The following is a 14,482-nucleotide window of genomic DNA, read 5'->3' as shown; positions in this document are numbered from 1 at the left end:
TGTTGGTCATATTAAATGAAATTGCATCAAATAATTTCCATACAACTTGTGACAGATAGCTTCTTCAAATGCCTTCAAATCACATGTTCAGGTTTTTAGAGAATCTTCTGTTTCCTTCTAATTTCCATACAACTTGTGACAGATAGCTTCTTCAAATGCCTTCAAATCACATGTTCAGGTTTTTAGAGAATCTTCTGTTTCCTTCTAACTCCAATTTCATTTTAGCATCATTGACAGAAAAAAGAATCATTAAAAAGATGTAAAATTTACAAGCTTCAGTATTTAAGACAAAAGTTTTATGCCAAATGTAAACTAAAAGTAGTCTCAATTTCCACAAAAAAGTTATGGTGATGCAATAATAATAATAATAATAATAATAATAATAATAATAATAATAATAATAATAATAATAATAATAATAATAATAATAATAATAATAATAATAATAATAATAATAATAATAATAATAATAATAATAATATAATTTATTGTCATTGTAAGTATATACACAGTATACCCATACAACGAAATTCACAGACACCCAGAGACCAGACACATGCACACACATAACATTCCCCAAACACTCCCCACCCACTAGAAGTCCCCCACTAAAAATACAAACATCTACACCTCAGGCCAAGTAACACAGTCCAACTAATTATTCATTACTGGTGGTCTTTAAGCTCATTATTAATTGCAATTATAGCTCTAGGATAAAAACTATTTAGAAAACGTGTGGTCCGAGTCTTAATTGTTCTATATCTTCTGCCAGACGGTAACAGTTCAAAAAAAGTTATAAGCAGGATGGGAAGAGTCTCTCAGGATGCTGTGTGACTTCCTCAGTGGGATGTGAAGATGTCATCCAGGGTTGGTAGCTGGAGCCCGATGATATTCTGGGCAATTTTAATGGTTCTCTGTAGAGCTTTTTTGTCCGCTACAGAGCTACTCCCAAACCATGCCAGAATGCCATAGGTTAGGACACTCTCAATGGTGCTACGATAGTAGGACAGAAGTAAATGCTGTGATAAATTTAACTTCCCGAGCATTCTCAGGAAATACAGCCTCTTCTGTGCCTTCTTTATTAGCATGTTGGCATTTATAGTCCATGAGAGGTCCTCTGAGATGTAAGTACCCAGAAATTTAAAACTACCAACTCTCTCCACTTCCTCACCGTTTATGTACAGTGGTAAATGTACATTTCTCTTCCTCCTAAAATCAATTATGAGTTCTTTAGTTTTTTTGATGTTAAATGTGAGATGATTTTCTTTACACCATAGTATCAATCTTTGTACTTCCTTTCTATAAGTAGACTCATTGTTCTTATTTATAGGTAAGACACTTAAGAGAAATTCCATTTCTGTCAATTCTACCACATTAATTTGAAATTAATTCATAACCTTACAGGATTGATGATAATATGCTCACACTCATATGAATATCTTATGGGTTTTAATCAACCAGGCTAACATTCCAGTTTCAGGATTACACAATAGAGAAAAAACATTAAGAGCATATATTATTAATGCTAAAAGTGAAGGAGCCATAATTGATTTTTGTACTATAGTAGTAAGTGGCAATAAATATAAGAGTAGTTCTAGGCCTAGATAAATATCAAACAGAACACAAATTCCATGTTTTTTCAGGTAAAAGGAGATTGTACGAGAATTCCTAAACAGATCAATACAAACCACTGACATATAGGTGAAAACTATTCTATGATTCCATCTTTTAGTAGTACAAGATGTTTGGAATGTTTCACCCAATCACACAAATATTAGTCACATAAATCTTTTATCATTCACTTCAGTTTCATACATGGAATATCTACAGCACCCTGCCTAGGTTCTCTCTTTCCCTCACTTCTCTCTTTACTTTGCTTTTGCTTTTGACAGCATGATCTTGGGCATTTATTATTCCCATCACACATATACTATTCTTCTACATAGAGAAAAAAATACATACATGTATAGACACAGAACTATACACTCAAAGTCCCTGAATATGTAATACAGTATGTTCTTACCAAAGCTGTCAAGGCAATGTAATCATGATGCATGTAAATTTAATTTCTTCATCACTTCAGCATAAAAATTCTTGCTCCTGTGACGTCTGCATTTTCACTGCATACTAACTGGCTTTAGCTCAGGCAAGCGTTATCTTTCTCTCAGTCCCATGGTGCAATATTACTTGCCATACATACAAACGCAACTCCCAAGCATGTATTTCCAACAGTTTATTTAAAATTGTTATTTTAAAAGTCCCAATTTGGTTGAAAATACTCAGTTTTGGATCCATTTCTGCATATTATGTAAAGCTTAGCACACAAGAGGAGAGATACAGATTCAGGTCTGGTAACCACACACACAGTGTCTAGCTGCAACATCTTGGTTCACGTTTAAATAACTGCCTTCCAAATATCAAGCAAAACAAAACAAAAAACACCACCACTCTACCAGTCAAATTTAATTGTTATGAACTGAAATAATACACACTAGTGTACTGCTATTATTCACCATTCATGTTGAACAAAAATATTTTATGTTAGGGATGTGAATCTTCACTTGACTTATTTTCATCCTTCTCTCTGATGAGTATACAGTGAGGATACTAGTGCTTATAAGACAAAACACCCTTAGTGAGGTGAACTAATTGCAAATATAATATTCCCTTTATAAGACATAGCGGGAATATTTTGCACAAAACATCCCATTTTCTAGAAGAAAATGTCCAATTCCAAGGTTAGCAATTTGGGTAACTCTAGAATTGGATAATTGTTGAACTGCCAAAAACACAGACTATTGATGCTTTATTTAAGATTCTGAAGTACCACATGCACTGTTTTCATGTTTCCACTGTGGCAAGCTATACTGTATGTGCTTACAGAGGAAAGCATGCTCAACATTTTGCAACCATCAGAGAGACCCTGGAGAGAAGAAAGACCTCTTTGTCTTGCTACTGGCTGTAGATGAGGAATCTTCCCAAGCTTTAAATGTCCTTGTAGAAGTGCCTCCTCATGTTCTGATAGACTAAAACTACAATAATGAACAATTCGGTGAGTGATAATGTTTACTAGTCCACCTCTAAAACAAGCTATACGCAGAGATGCACAAAGATGTTATCCCAACAAATGCAATTTGTCTACTTAATATTGCCAATATAGCATAGACAACTAACATAAATTCATTATTATTTGTCTATAATATTTAATGGTTCCCTTTTAAACCCTAATATCTACAACAGTCAGAAATCTAAAAATTAATCTACACTTCTCCTAGGTCACTTTAAATTCAGTGACTTTTGTGATTTAGAAAACAACCTTGAGTAGCACCAAGAGGGTGGACTGGCTCTACTTGGATAGCCCTACCTACTCATGCCAGATGGGAGGACAGTTTTGCCAGACTTTGCTACTTAGTGGATCTGTATTTTTTTAAAACTGTCCCTCAATGAAAACAAGGGGGCAAGGACAGAACAATGTCCCAACAGGCCGGAATACTGATAGATCTAATCTTGGAGGCCTTCAGAGAAGCAGAACTTTTGAGTGGAGATGCAAACCTTCTTCTGCGGCCTGAAAAGTGCTCCATATAGGAACACTGTGTCAGCAAATACAATTGGAAACACTCTTGTTTTTACCATTCCATGCACAAGCAGGATGAGGAGACGCAGTTGAAGGAGAACTTTGCAGGTGGCCTCATTCCATGCAGCCTACCATCTACTGCTGTCAACACACTGAAGTTCCATGATTACCACTGAAATCTATTACCGTATGCCCACTAAATCAATGGAACTTACCTAGATACTGATGAATCCCAACGATTCAATCAGCATACTCTAGTTGCAACGTCTTACTCGATTTCAGCCATTATGTCATTTTTTTCAAAATAGGTTCTGTAGCTGTCATTCAAAACCCGAGAGTATAAAACTGCCCTTTGCATTGTTAAGCAAATGAATCCTGTGTAACACATCAGCTCATGGTGCATTAACACCTGCAACTCTTTTCCAAATGTTTGGATGACTATTCTAGGATATTATGAAGCAGCTGAATAGAAAAGTAGGTCAGTTTTGCTTGTCCTGGATGTCTAAATTGTCTGAATTTTCAGACACAATGCCAAATTAATTTTCATATATATTTCATGCATACTGAGAAGGGCTTCCTAGCACATGAAATATTATATAGCTGGGAGTGAGCAAATGGAGTTCATTTCCTTTAAAAATACAGAACATGTGGTATATGAATTATATCAGCACTTCTTAGTCCCTTGCCTACCAAAAAAAAAAATCATTATGTTAACCTGATTATAATTTGCCTACAAAACATGTAGTGTACACCACAATGAGAATTTTACTAATGAGAATGTTCTCTTGGGGTGTTCCTCTGAGACTCTAATAGTTTATTCACTGTACAACAGGGTACATGCATGGATCCAAAAGGGATCTATATTGATAAATATGCACATACATTTTGTTCTAATAAATTAATTTACAACTAAATAATAAGTTAACAACAAAACTGTTGACATCAGGAGCCTTAGATACCACCCAGCTTATGTTCCCATCCTATTTGCACAAAACTGCTCTCTTTTATTTTGCTAAAATGGAAAGAGTACTGTTGGTACTTCCATGGCAAGTAAACAAATGTCTTTTTTTTCCCCAAAAAAGAGAGAGAGGTGTTGCTTATACTGAAGACATGAATAAGGTGAGATGGGGAGTAGTGCCTGTGGTTGTCACTTTTTTCCAAATTTCTCACCAGCTGTCATTAGTAGTCGACAAACATTTCTGCCTCTACCACCTCCTAAATTCTTTAAACCCATATTCCTCTCTTCCTCTCTATATCAGCAAGGATGGGGCTTCAAGAATATCACCAGAAGGTAGTCAAGAAGCTACATACATGGAAAGGATTCAGACTATGGCTGACAACGACTGTTTCAGAGCAGCCATAAGCCCCCTGGGGGGCCCTGGAACACCTGAAGGGGCCCCAGACTTGAAAAAATTCTACACACATCACCTTACAAGGTTTTCTTATGAAACTTATACAATCCTGATGTGTCCTATATTTCTTGCATATTGTGTTTATGGCAATTATGGCCATGGCCAAAAAAGGTTGAGAATGGCTAATTTAGAGTGTGAGTACATTTGCACAAGTAAGCTAACTCCTGCAGAACATGGAGAGACATTTATCCTGCTCAGTCTTAATCACTTAATTACTTAATACACTTAATTCTCTACCCTAAGTTTTGAATTCAGTGTTCACCAGACATAGGACTTCTTTCTTTCAACTCAAATCCCAGAATTCTCCATTCTGAGAATTCCACCTGCCAGACTTATGTGTACATTGTGCTTAACTGGAGAAAGAATGGACTGGAAGACAAAAGGCCAATGTTTGCTAAAGGGCACCAAAGCTAGAAGTCAGCCTCTTCTAGGCCATAACGCATACCTACCCAGCCTCTGTTCAGGTGACATAATTTAGGTGTGCATTTGGCAGGTGGCACTCTTAGAATGGAGTATCCTGGGATTCAGAGTTAAAGAATAAGAATGGCACATTCGTAGCATTCACTGAAACATTAATTTAACTTTAGTTATCTACTGAACTAAATCCTCAAATAGGGTGGAGATAACTATGGCTACCACTCACCATCCACTCCAATTCTGGCTTTTGCTTTTATAACACAATCCAATGCATATCTGCTCCTAGTACATTTCAGTATGTGGAACATATCCCTAACAAGTAAGTCCATGAGAGCAACCATATGATGCTACTGTAATGTTATCTGAAAACTGCAAGTTAAACATATAGCTTTGAATAAAGGCTGAAAAACTGCCATGGAGAATAAAATTACTGATGCCTATTATTCATGATACCTATATGCTGTTTCTAGTATCAAAGAAAGTACACCTCAACGCCATTTGTTGAGGGAATACAAGTGGGACTATGCTATTATGCTCATGTCCTGTTTATCAGCTCTCCATAGGCATCTGAGATGCCTCTTCTTTTCCACCATGGATACACAAGCAGTATCTGCTTAAGGTAGTATTACAGTGCCAGAGTCTGGACTGCAGTGCAATATTCATGTAGTTATTCATTTACAAATACAGCCCATGAATTAACACTCATGCAGGACAAACAAAGTGTTTCCAGGATGCAAACCACCAAATTAGCTGACATCACAGGGTAAGGAGAGTCACATATCAATCTGATTTCTGTCCCATATGGAACACATCTTGAGAGTTACAAAACAGTCAATTGTATTAATGTCATATTGTTGATTTTCTCTCAAAAGAAACATATAATCCTTCCCATTTTATTGTAAGGCACATGCTGTTGATAATGGCTTCAAAGCAGAAATCCTAACTAGTAGGTGACTGGAGCAACTTACTAAAAGCGTGTTCTTCCACAAACAAAGAGCGTTGTGTTATTAATATCCACCTACCTGCCTATCTATTGTCCTTTAGACTTCTTGAAATTAACTGCAGTAACAAATAAAATTTTATTCTGAAATGGCCATTTCTAAAAGAAGAGGTAGGGAAAGATTTTTTTTAAAATAAAAACCTATAAAATGAAACCTGGGCCACTTCCAATATAGCATATTCTGTTAGCAGTTCTTTTGGCAGCAGGCCAGACATGAGAAGCATTTTTGCAAAATGAACAAAGAAGAAATGCTAAAGTCTAAGTTATCATTTAATGCCTCTGTCAACGACAATGAGGTCTCAAATTAAGATGTCTGTTTCTTAAACAATTTACTTGAATTCTATTGATCAAGCACATTTTTCTTTCATTACTTTATCACTCTTCCTGACAAAAAAATATTACTATTACTGTCACTATTATTATTGAAAACCTCTTTGATCATCCCAAATTCAACTTTTAAAAAGTCAAAGCCTTCCATCTTTCATAATGTGGTTGTTTACTATTTCTGCCAGAACCAAAACACTCCTTCTCATCAACACTCAGAAGTTTTTATTCAGTCCTGCAAAGAGCTACAGTCAATGTAACTTAAACCACAATACAAAATCTGTGCAATAATTCAGAAAGAAAGTACAGTATGATGTGATGCTTTCTGTAAACCTATCTGTTAAATAAGCCCTCTAGTCCTTTTGCAGATAAAAGTCCCAAATCTTACTGCAGGGGAAATCATGTATGTGAGGCCTTTTTAAAATAACAGCTTCTCCTTTCTGCTTCTTCCTTTTCCAAATTCCCAAACACCTAGAAAGTGCTGAATCCCAAAATACCTTTGAACTGTTCAGCACAATTGCATTCTATTCCTGATTTTGTAGAGGCTGTAGAATAAGTAGCAAGTAGTCTTCACAACCATGACTGTTAATAGCATCTTCTTTACAAAACATGATTTCATTACAGGTGGTAGGAAAAACTATTACGTAATGAACATTTTCTTTGCCCTGTTGCTTGGAAGATATCATTGCATAACTGCATTTGACACTGTGGAAGTGATGTCATTGGTTAAATAAATTGTGCACTGCATAGTTAGTTTAACAGCCTTTCAAATTGTGACATCCAATTGTTGACTGCCACCCCTGCAACAGATTTACACTAGCTAGAGTGAAGCCTCTAGCCTACAATTTCTATGCTCTTGTTACTTGAACTTAACAATACAACCTTTTCATTCAAAAAGCATTTTTTAAAATTGAGAACGTGTAATAAAATATTCAAATAGAAAGTAAAGTATGCTTTCTTACTTACGTTCACATGTGTCCCCTTTTTGTTGGAAACCAGCTTTGCAGATACACTTCCCAATAGGTACTAACCATTCTCCCTCTGCACTACAGTGCATTCTGGGAGAATTCTCCGCCTCTTCTTCCGCACTGCTGACACAAGTTCCTCGGACCTCAACTAAGGAGGAGAACTCTGACCCAGTCACTGTATCTGGAAAAATAGCTAAGTTCTCAATAATGGACCAGCACTTCTTGTAGTATACTTTGACAGAAACCAAAGCAATGCAGGCACCTACATCCTGAAATGCAAGGTAGAATCCTTTTTTGGACAGAGGTCCAATCTCTCTTACCTCTGTATTAAGTTTCATTTTTCTCTCCCCAAGGTCACCTTGGGTAAAGCTTTCATCAGCTGCAATAGTATCTATTTTTACATACAGGTTTTCTCTGATACTCCTGCCAGTGTCATAGTCTGTTTCATAATAATGCAAGTTGAAAGTTTCTTTACATGTCCCCAGGACTCCAGGAAGACTATTACAATCCCTTAGAGTAAATTTTAGTTCTACAAAAATCCTTTGTGCATTGCCTTTTGCGATCCAGTTAGTCCGAAGCCAGTTATTTTGGTTTGGTTCCATGACTTGGCATACCTGGTATGTTCGTATAGGCGTGTAGTTTTCATCCAGTCCACTGATTTCTTCCCACTAAAATGCAAAACACAGTTGTCTATATTAGGATGCTTTAGCATGTAAAATGATAAAAGCATACCTCTTAATAACCTTTAGTTGTTAAATAAAGCTTTAAAACTTTTACTTTTAAAATAAGAAAACCCAAATTTGTGATGATTTTAATCATACCATGACTTATATCTATATCGCAAACACAGTGTATGTTTATCCATCATCCTTCATATTTTACCACCTCAACATCCTTGTGAGATAAGTCAAGCAAGGATCCAATGAATGGCTCAAGGTAACCCAGCAAGTTTCATGGCTCAGTGAACACTTGGACCTGAATCTCTGCTGTCTCCAACATAATGCAGAGAATCATGATCAATCGGATGCAAATCTCAGCAAAAGCAAACTGAAATGTAGCTATGGTATAGCATAAGGACAGTGTGAGGCCCCAGTGCAAAAGTATCAGGCAGCTGGAAAGAGGGTATGTTTCCTCAGGATTAGGTTGATGCAGCTGAAGAACAGAGAGTTGCCTGATGAAAAACAGCTGGAGAAGGACAGGTCAAGGAGAATAAAAGAGCAAGACTGGGAAGGGATGGGGCCCTTGCCTATCTCTGGAGGAGGTGACATGTGGGAGGATGCACCAGAGGGGAATGCTGACAGCTGTCTGTCCTCACCTGGTTTAATTGCTTATGATGGGAGTCAAAGACCAGAGACTCCAGCCATGAGCTTGGCCAAGGCTACATTAGCCTAGACATAGCCATAGTCCTGGAAAAACACACGACAGGCATGCCAAAGGTGGAGATGGGTAGAGAAGAACTCCAGAGCCTGACCTCCTTTGCCCATTTGTACAAGCCTTCCCTAAAAGGGATGCTTCCCAGACATAAATTATCCCATATTTCCTGCTTTCCAGAACCTGAAGCCTAGGGAACTCCAGTTATGTTAACTGGATTCCCAAGTTGGCAAGTGGCACCCAAGAAGACTATAATTCAGCCTCATGAGACTGGACGGGGAAGGCAGGGGGAAATAACACTGTTCTAAGCCAAGAAGCAGAGCTGGAGCCCATGAAGTTATTCCTGGGGGACCCCAGCCTCACTGCATTGCAGAAGGGGGTACTGGTGGGGATTGACCACACTTGGTTTGAATCTCACCTTTGCCATGAACTAAGCAGATAGACTTATCTCTTCAATTCAATCCTATCTGCAATATGGGGATAATAATAATTTGTTGCCTTTGTCAACAATTATTAGAAAATGTATGTGAATCACTTCCAACATGCTAAAGCAAGAAAGACACATAGAAAAACAACTGTGTTCTTTTCTATGTGATGCTTTATGCAAATTCAATAAGGTTCAATAGAATGTTACTACAGTGGTGTCCCGCTTGACGACGATAATCTGTTCGGTTCAAATCGCCATCAAGCGAATTTTAAAAATCCATTGAAATGCATTAAAACCGTTCAATGTGTTCCAATGGGCGAAATACCCGCCATAGGGCGGCCATTTTCTGTTGCCTGTAAAATGAGGAATCCATGCTAAAAACAGCGGGGAGCCACTTTGCACAGCAGGCAGCCATTTTTAAAGCCGCTGACCAGCTGTTTTAGAATCGTCGTCTTGCAAAAAATCGGTTCCCGAAGCAGGGAACTGATCATCGTCAAGCAAATTTTCCCCATAGGAACATCGTTTTGCGATCGCAATAACGATCGCAAAAACTTCATCATAAAGCGGATTTGTTGTTTAATGAGGTAATCGTTAAGCGAGGCACCACTGTACTGATGCCACAGTCTAGGGGCTGCATTCTAATATTTAAATAAAAGGCAGAAAAACTCTGATTATATATTTTTTTTAAAAAAAAAACTTAAAACAAGCATCTTTGACATGTGCAAGTTTCCTTGACATTCTATGTTGACTTCTCAGATAGAAATGGAAAGCTCACATTGAGTATGTACGTGACATTTTCATGCACAAACCCTGGAATCTAGCCATAAATTCTACATTATATTATTCCAAAAATCTTAGTGAGACTTATCATGTATTTTATGCGCCAAAATCACATGGGGCCATTCCTAAATTAATGGGATGATTTCCATTTAAGTGTTTTGTTTTCTCTAATTGATTAGCAAGATTGAGGGATGTGTGAAAATAAGTCAACAGTGTGTTTTCCTAAATATACACATTTACAAGCTAGGTCTGTGATATGGGAGCTGCACCTGTCTTTTCAGAGAAAAGAAAACTCCAAAATGTATCACGGAGAATTTCAGGTACATGCATCCAGGTTTTTCCATGCAGAAGAAACAGAGTAACACTGAAATTTCATGCATGGGTAAGGTTTTGTATCATACAGTGCACATATATACCTTGTTTCCCTTAAAATAAGACCTAACCTGAAAATAAGCCCTGGTATGATTTTTCAGGATGCTCATAATATAAGCCCTACCCCCAAAATAAGCCCCAGTTAGGTAAAATCCCGCCCTGCACCATTGTGCAGCAACCAGAAGAAGATGACAGACTGTACTTGAATAAATGTAGATTGTTGTATATGAAAAAAATAAAACATCCCCTGAAAATAAGCCCTAATGTCTTTTTTGGAGCAAAAATTAATATAATACCCTGTCTTATTTTCGGGGAAACAGGGTAACAGCAACTGAACCCAAAACATATGGTTCTAGTCCTTACAAACTGTACTTCTAAATGTTTACTTCTCTGTATAACAGAAGACTGACCAGAGGATTTACATTCATAAGCAATCAAGCTTTAAATCCTCATGAAAGACACAGGAAGTACTGCATTATCTTCCTAATAACTATTTGACCAATATATTTTACATAAATTACACTCTTCGATTTAACATTTCTATTCACTCAGCATCATACTAACTCTCAAGCAAAATGCCTAAATTCTTGACTCATATGAGTCATCTGAGAGTCCAGACTCTCTTCCTCAGACTATCCCTATTTGAAGGAAGAAGCAATGTAATTTCTGTAAATTAAGGTTTCCAATTCAATAATAAACACATTCTAACTGTTGGTAAAGGTACTAAGGAAAGAATGCAAGGGCAAATAAGTTAAATCAATGCAGTTGGCAATCCTTTAAAACAAAATGGGAACAAATTTTAAAATTCCATCTGAAGAACTCGTGTCATATGCAACCTGTCTCTTACAGGTTTCTCAGCTATAGTTTGTTTCTAAATTTGAATAAAATAGTCAAATATAATTATTTCTGGTGACTCAACACATGGTATTACCTCATCTAATCAAATTACTGGTGCAACTTTACTAACATTAATTTCTATGAACTCTTTGGAGCAAAATAAATCTGTGTTTCCCCGAAAATAAGACAGGGTCTTATATAAATTTTGGCTCCAAAAATGCACTAGGGTTTATTTTGGGGGGATGTTTTATTTATTTTTTTCATGTACCACATTCTATGTTTATTCAAATACAGTCATGTCATCTTCTGGTCGCTGCACAATGTAGGGCTTGTTTTTGGGGTAGGGCTTATATTATGAGCATCCTGAAAACTCATACTAGGGCTTATTTTCAGGTTAGGTCTTACTTTTGGGGAAACAGGGGATAATCATTGTTTTTAAGTATTTTAAATTTGAACTAAAAGTAGGGCCAGTTTAACAGGGTCTATGTTTCAAATTCATCTATATGTGAAGGCAATGAACATTCAGACTTTATTTCTGGAAATGATAGTTCAAAGATTAGCATTTTAAATTACCAAACATACCTAGGCTTTACTTTTGTAGAATACAGAACCTTTTACTATGATTCCACAAACCCTTTTAAATATATTCAATACACAAGAGAAATATCCACATGTGCTTAACTCTGAGTACCAGTCAGACTGGGTTCAAAACACTCAACACTTGCGACATTAATTTATTACTGAAAACCAATTTGATGTTTATTTGGTAACTGGTGTTTAGGAGTAAATTGTAGGATTGCACATTGCCCCTACTGAACTGTTACATTTTCTTGCATAAACATTGCAACTGAAATTATTTAGTTATGTGCATCAACTTTAATACTGGCTACCATCAACCGTCTCTTAACCAGGTTTTGCTAATTACCTTCAGATTCTAGTCAGTGTTAACCATTACTAATGTCTTCAATGTTGCAGTGTTTAAGTATACTGTAGTTAATGGCAGAGGGGAAAAGCAAAAAAAAAAAAAAAAAAAAAGATACAGAAGGGAATGAGTAGCAGCCCGCAACATTGTAGCCCACTCCTGATTTATGTATATAACAAGTACTCATATTTTCTAATCCTTGACAAGAAAGAATGTCTCAACCCATCAAGACACCTGTTAAAAAAACTAACAACTGTTGTGAAATTTTCAGTCCTGCACAGGAGTAAACACTTAGGGAGGGGGAAACAGGACATAAATCGCAGCATTAGTAAAAAGAAAAAATTGCATTTTGCACAAAATGTATTACAACATGCAAGTTTTGTACAAAACATAAGCTTTATGTGAAAAAAAGACAAAATCCCCAAAAGCACAAAAGTTCTTGTAAACATCACCTAGTAGAGAAAAGATTGTTTTAAAAAAATCAGATTTCACCTGGTTGAAAAAAGCAAGTGAAAACATATATCTCTACTCCTAATTTTTCAACTACGGTGAAGTTACTGCTCCACATAATGAATTTTCACAAACATTAAGCTAGTACAAAAAGTATACGCCATATTATTACTACTGTGGCTCTGCAAGTGCTAGTGGGATACATAGCACAATTAATACAAAAAACACCTTGCTTAATTAAGATATAGTAGGCTATCCAATTGCCTGTGCATTTGTGGAAGCAAAAATAAATGCTGCATTTAAAACTGGAACAAGAATGAAGACGGGTTTTGCAGGCAGCACAAGCTTTTTCCTAATAGAGTGACAGCACTTGATAGAACCCTATACCAGCAACAATTCTTAGCTGTTGTTTCTCTGCTATTGGCTTATGAGACTGGCCTACCCAACTCAAAACCATGTAGCACATAATAGTTCACAAGCCTACTTGACAGCAAATGAGATCATTTTAGTATTGGTCCATTGCTCTAAGAAAAGCAGACATTGATAAGCTTATGCTGGAACTTATTACTACAAAATATATTACAGCTGTAAATGTTAAAACACACAGAAGTTGTAAATACAAAAATGCATTTTCCAAGTACTGCAGAATTTATGTGACAATATGCCTGATATGGCATGTTTGCTTAATGAAATATAAAAACTGTTTCTTTAGTGAGCTGAACTAATTGCCAATTGAAACATAATACTCCCTTTATAAAAGGGAAACATATGAACTGTCATTATATTAAATTAGAACTCTGGCCTAACTAACACGGTACTGTCTTTCCCCATCATGCTTGCTGAGATTTCATTGAATATATCAGACACAGAACCTGGGACTTTCAGTATGTGATGCATAAGAGCAATGGTATTTCCCTAATATAAGTCTACTATACATAATTAAAAACATATTAGTGTATTTCTTACTATATACACCACACGAACATACACACAAATCATAAGGAAATAAAAATAAAGTAGATAATTTAAATCCCTAGGTGTATATATACTAAAGCAGAACAAAATCAAATCTAGTGACCTTAAAATAACCCCACCTTGTAGTCTTCTCAAGATTTCTCTTACAGAATGCAGGCTGATAGGAACAGAATCAAATCTAAGTGCAACGTTAACTGGTTTGTAAATATGATGCCTCTATACCAGCCGAGGGTACCCAGTTTGATGTAGTGGATAGAGTAATGGACCATGGCTCAGAGGACCTGGGTTCCAATCTCCGGCTCTGCCATGGAAACTCACAGGGGAGGGGTGGCACTGGTAAAATCACTCTTTAAATACCTAACCTACCATGAAAACCCTATTAGAGTTGCTATGTCGGTTTTGACTTGATGGCACATAACAGCAACAACAGCAACCTAACTACTTTTAAATGAAATCAGCTCCTTCATTTGTTACAATTTTGTCACTGCCATTACAAGGAGAATATCCTGTAAGTCTTAGGATATAAAATTACTCCTGGACATTCACATAACAGGAAGTCCAAAAACTTCTATATAAGCAAGATTCATGCAAATACTGAAATTTTTCCTTTGGCTTCAGTTACCAAGAAGGTGCTACGTTTACCCTTACAAACA

The 14,482-nt window shown here is 36.5% G+C and overlaps 1 protein-coding gene across 10 annotated transcripts in view; it reads right to left on the bottom strand.

Annotated features, from left to right (window-relative positions):
- EPHA7 (EPH receptor A7) overlaps positions 1-14,482 on the bottom strand; it is a 217,818-nt gene that overhangs the window by 194,980 nt on the left and 8,356 nt on the right. For all 10 annotated transcript variants that reach the window (XM_072998661.2, XM_072998664.2, XM_072998670.2 and 7 more), the window contains exon 3: positions 7,694-8,363. In XM_072998661.2, the coding sequence (XP_072854762.2) occupies positions 7,694-8,363 (670 nt within the window). The remainder of the gene's footprint in view (positions 1-7,693; positions 8,364-14,482) is intronic.

Source organism: Pogona vitticeps, chromosome 1, assembly GCF_051106095.1.
Source record: "Pogona vitticeps strain Pit_001003342236 chromosome 1, PviZW2.1, whole genome shotgun sequence".
Taxonomy (NCBI): Eukaryota; Metazoa; Chordata; class Lepidosauria; order Squamata; family Agamidae; genus Pogona; species Pogona vitticeps.
This window is presented reverse-complemented; position numbering and strand designations above follow the sequence as displayed.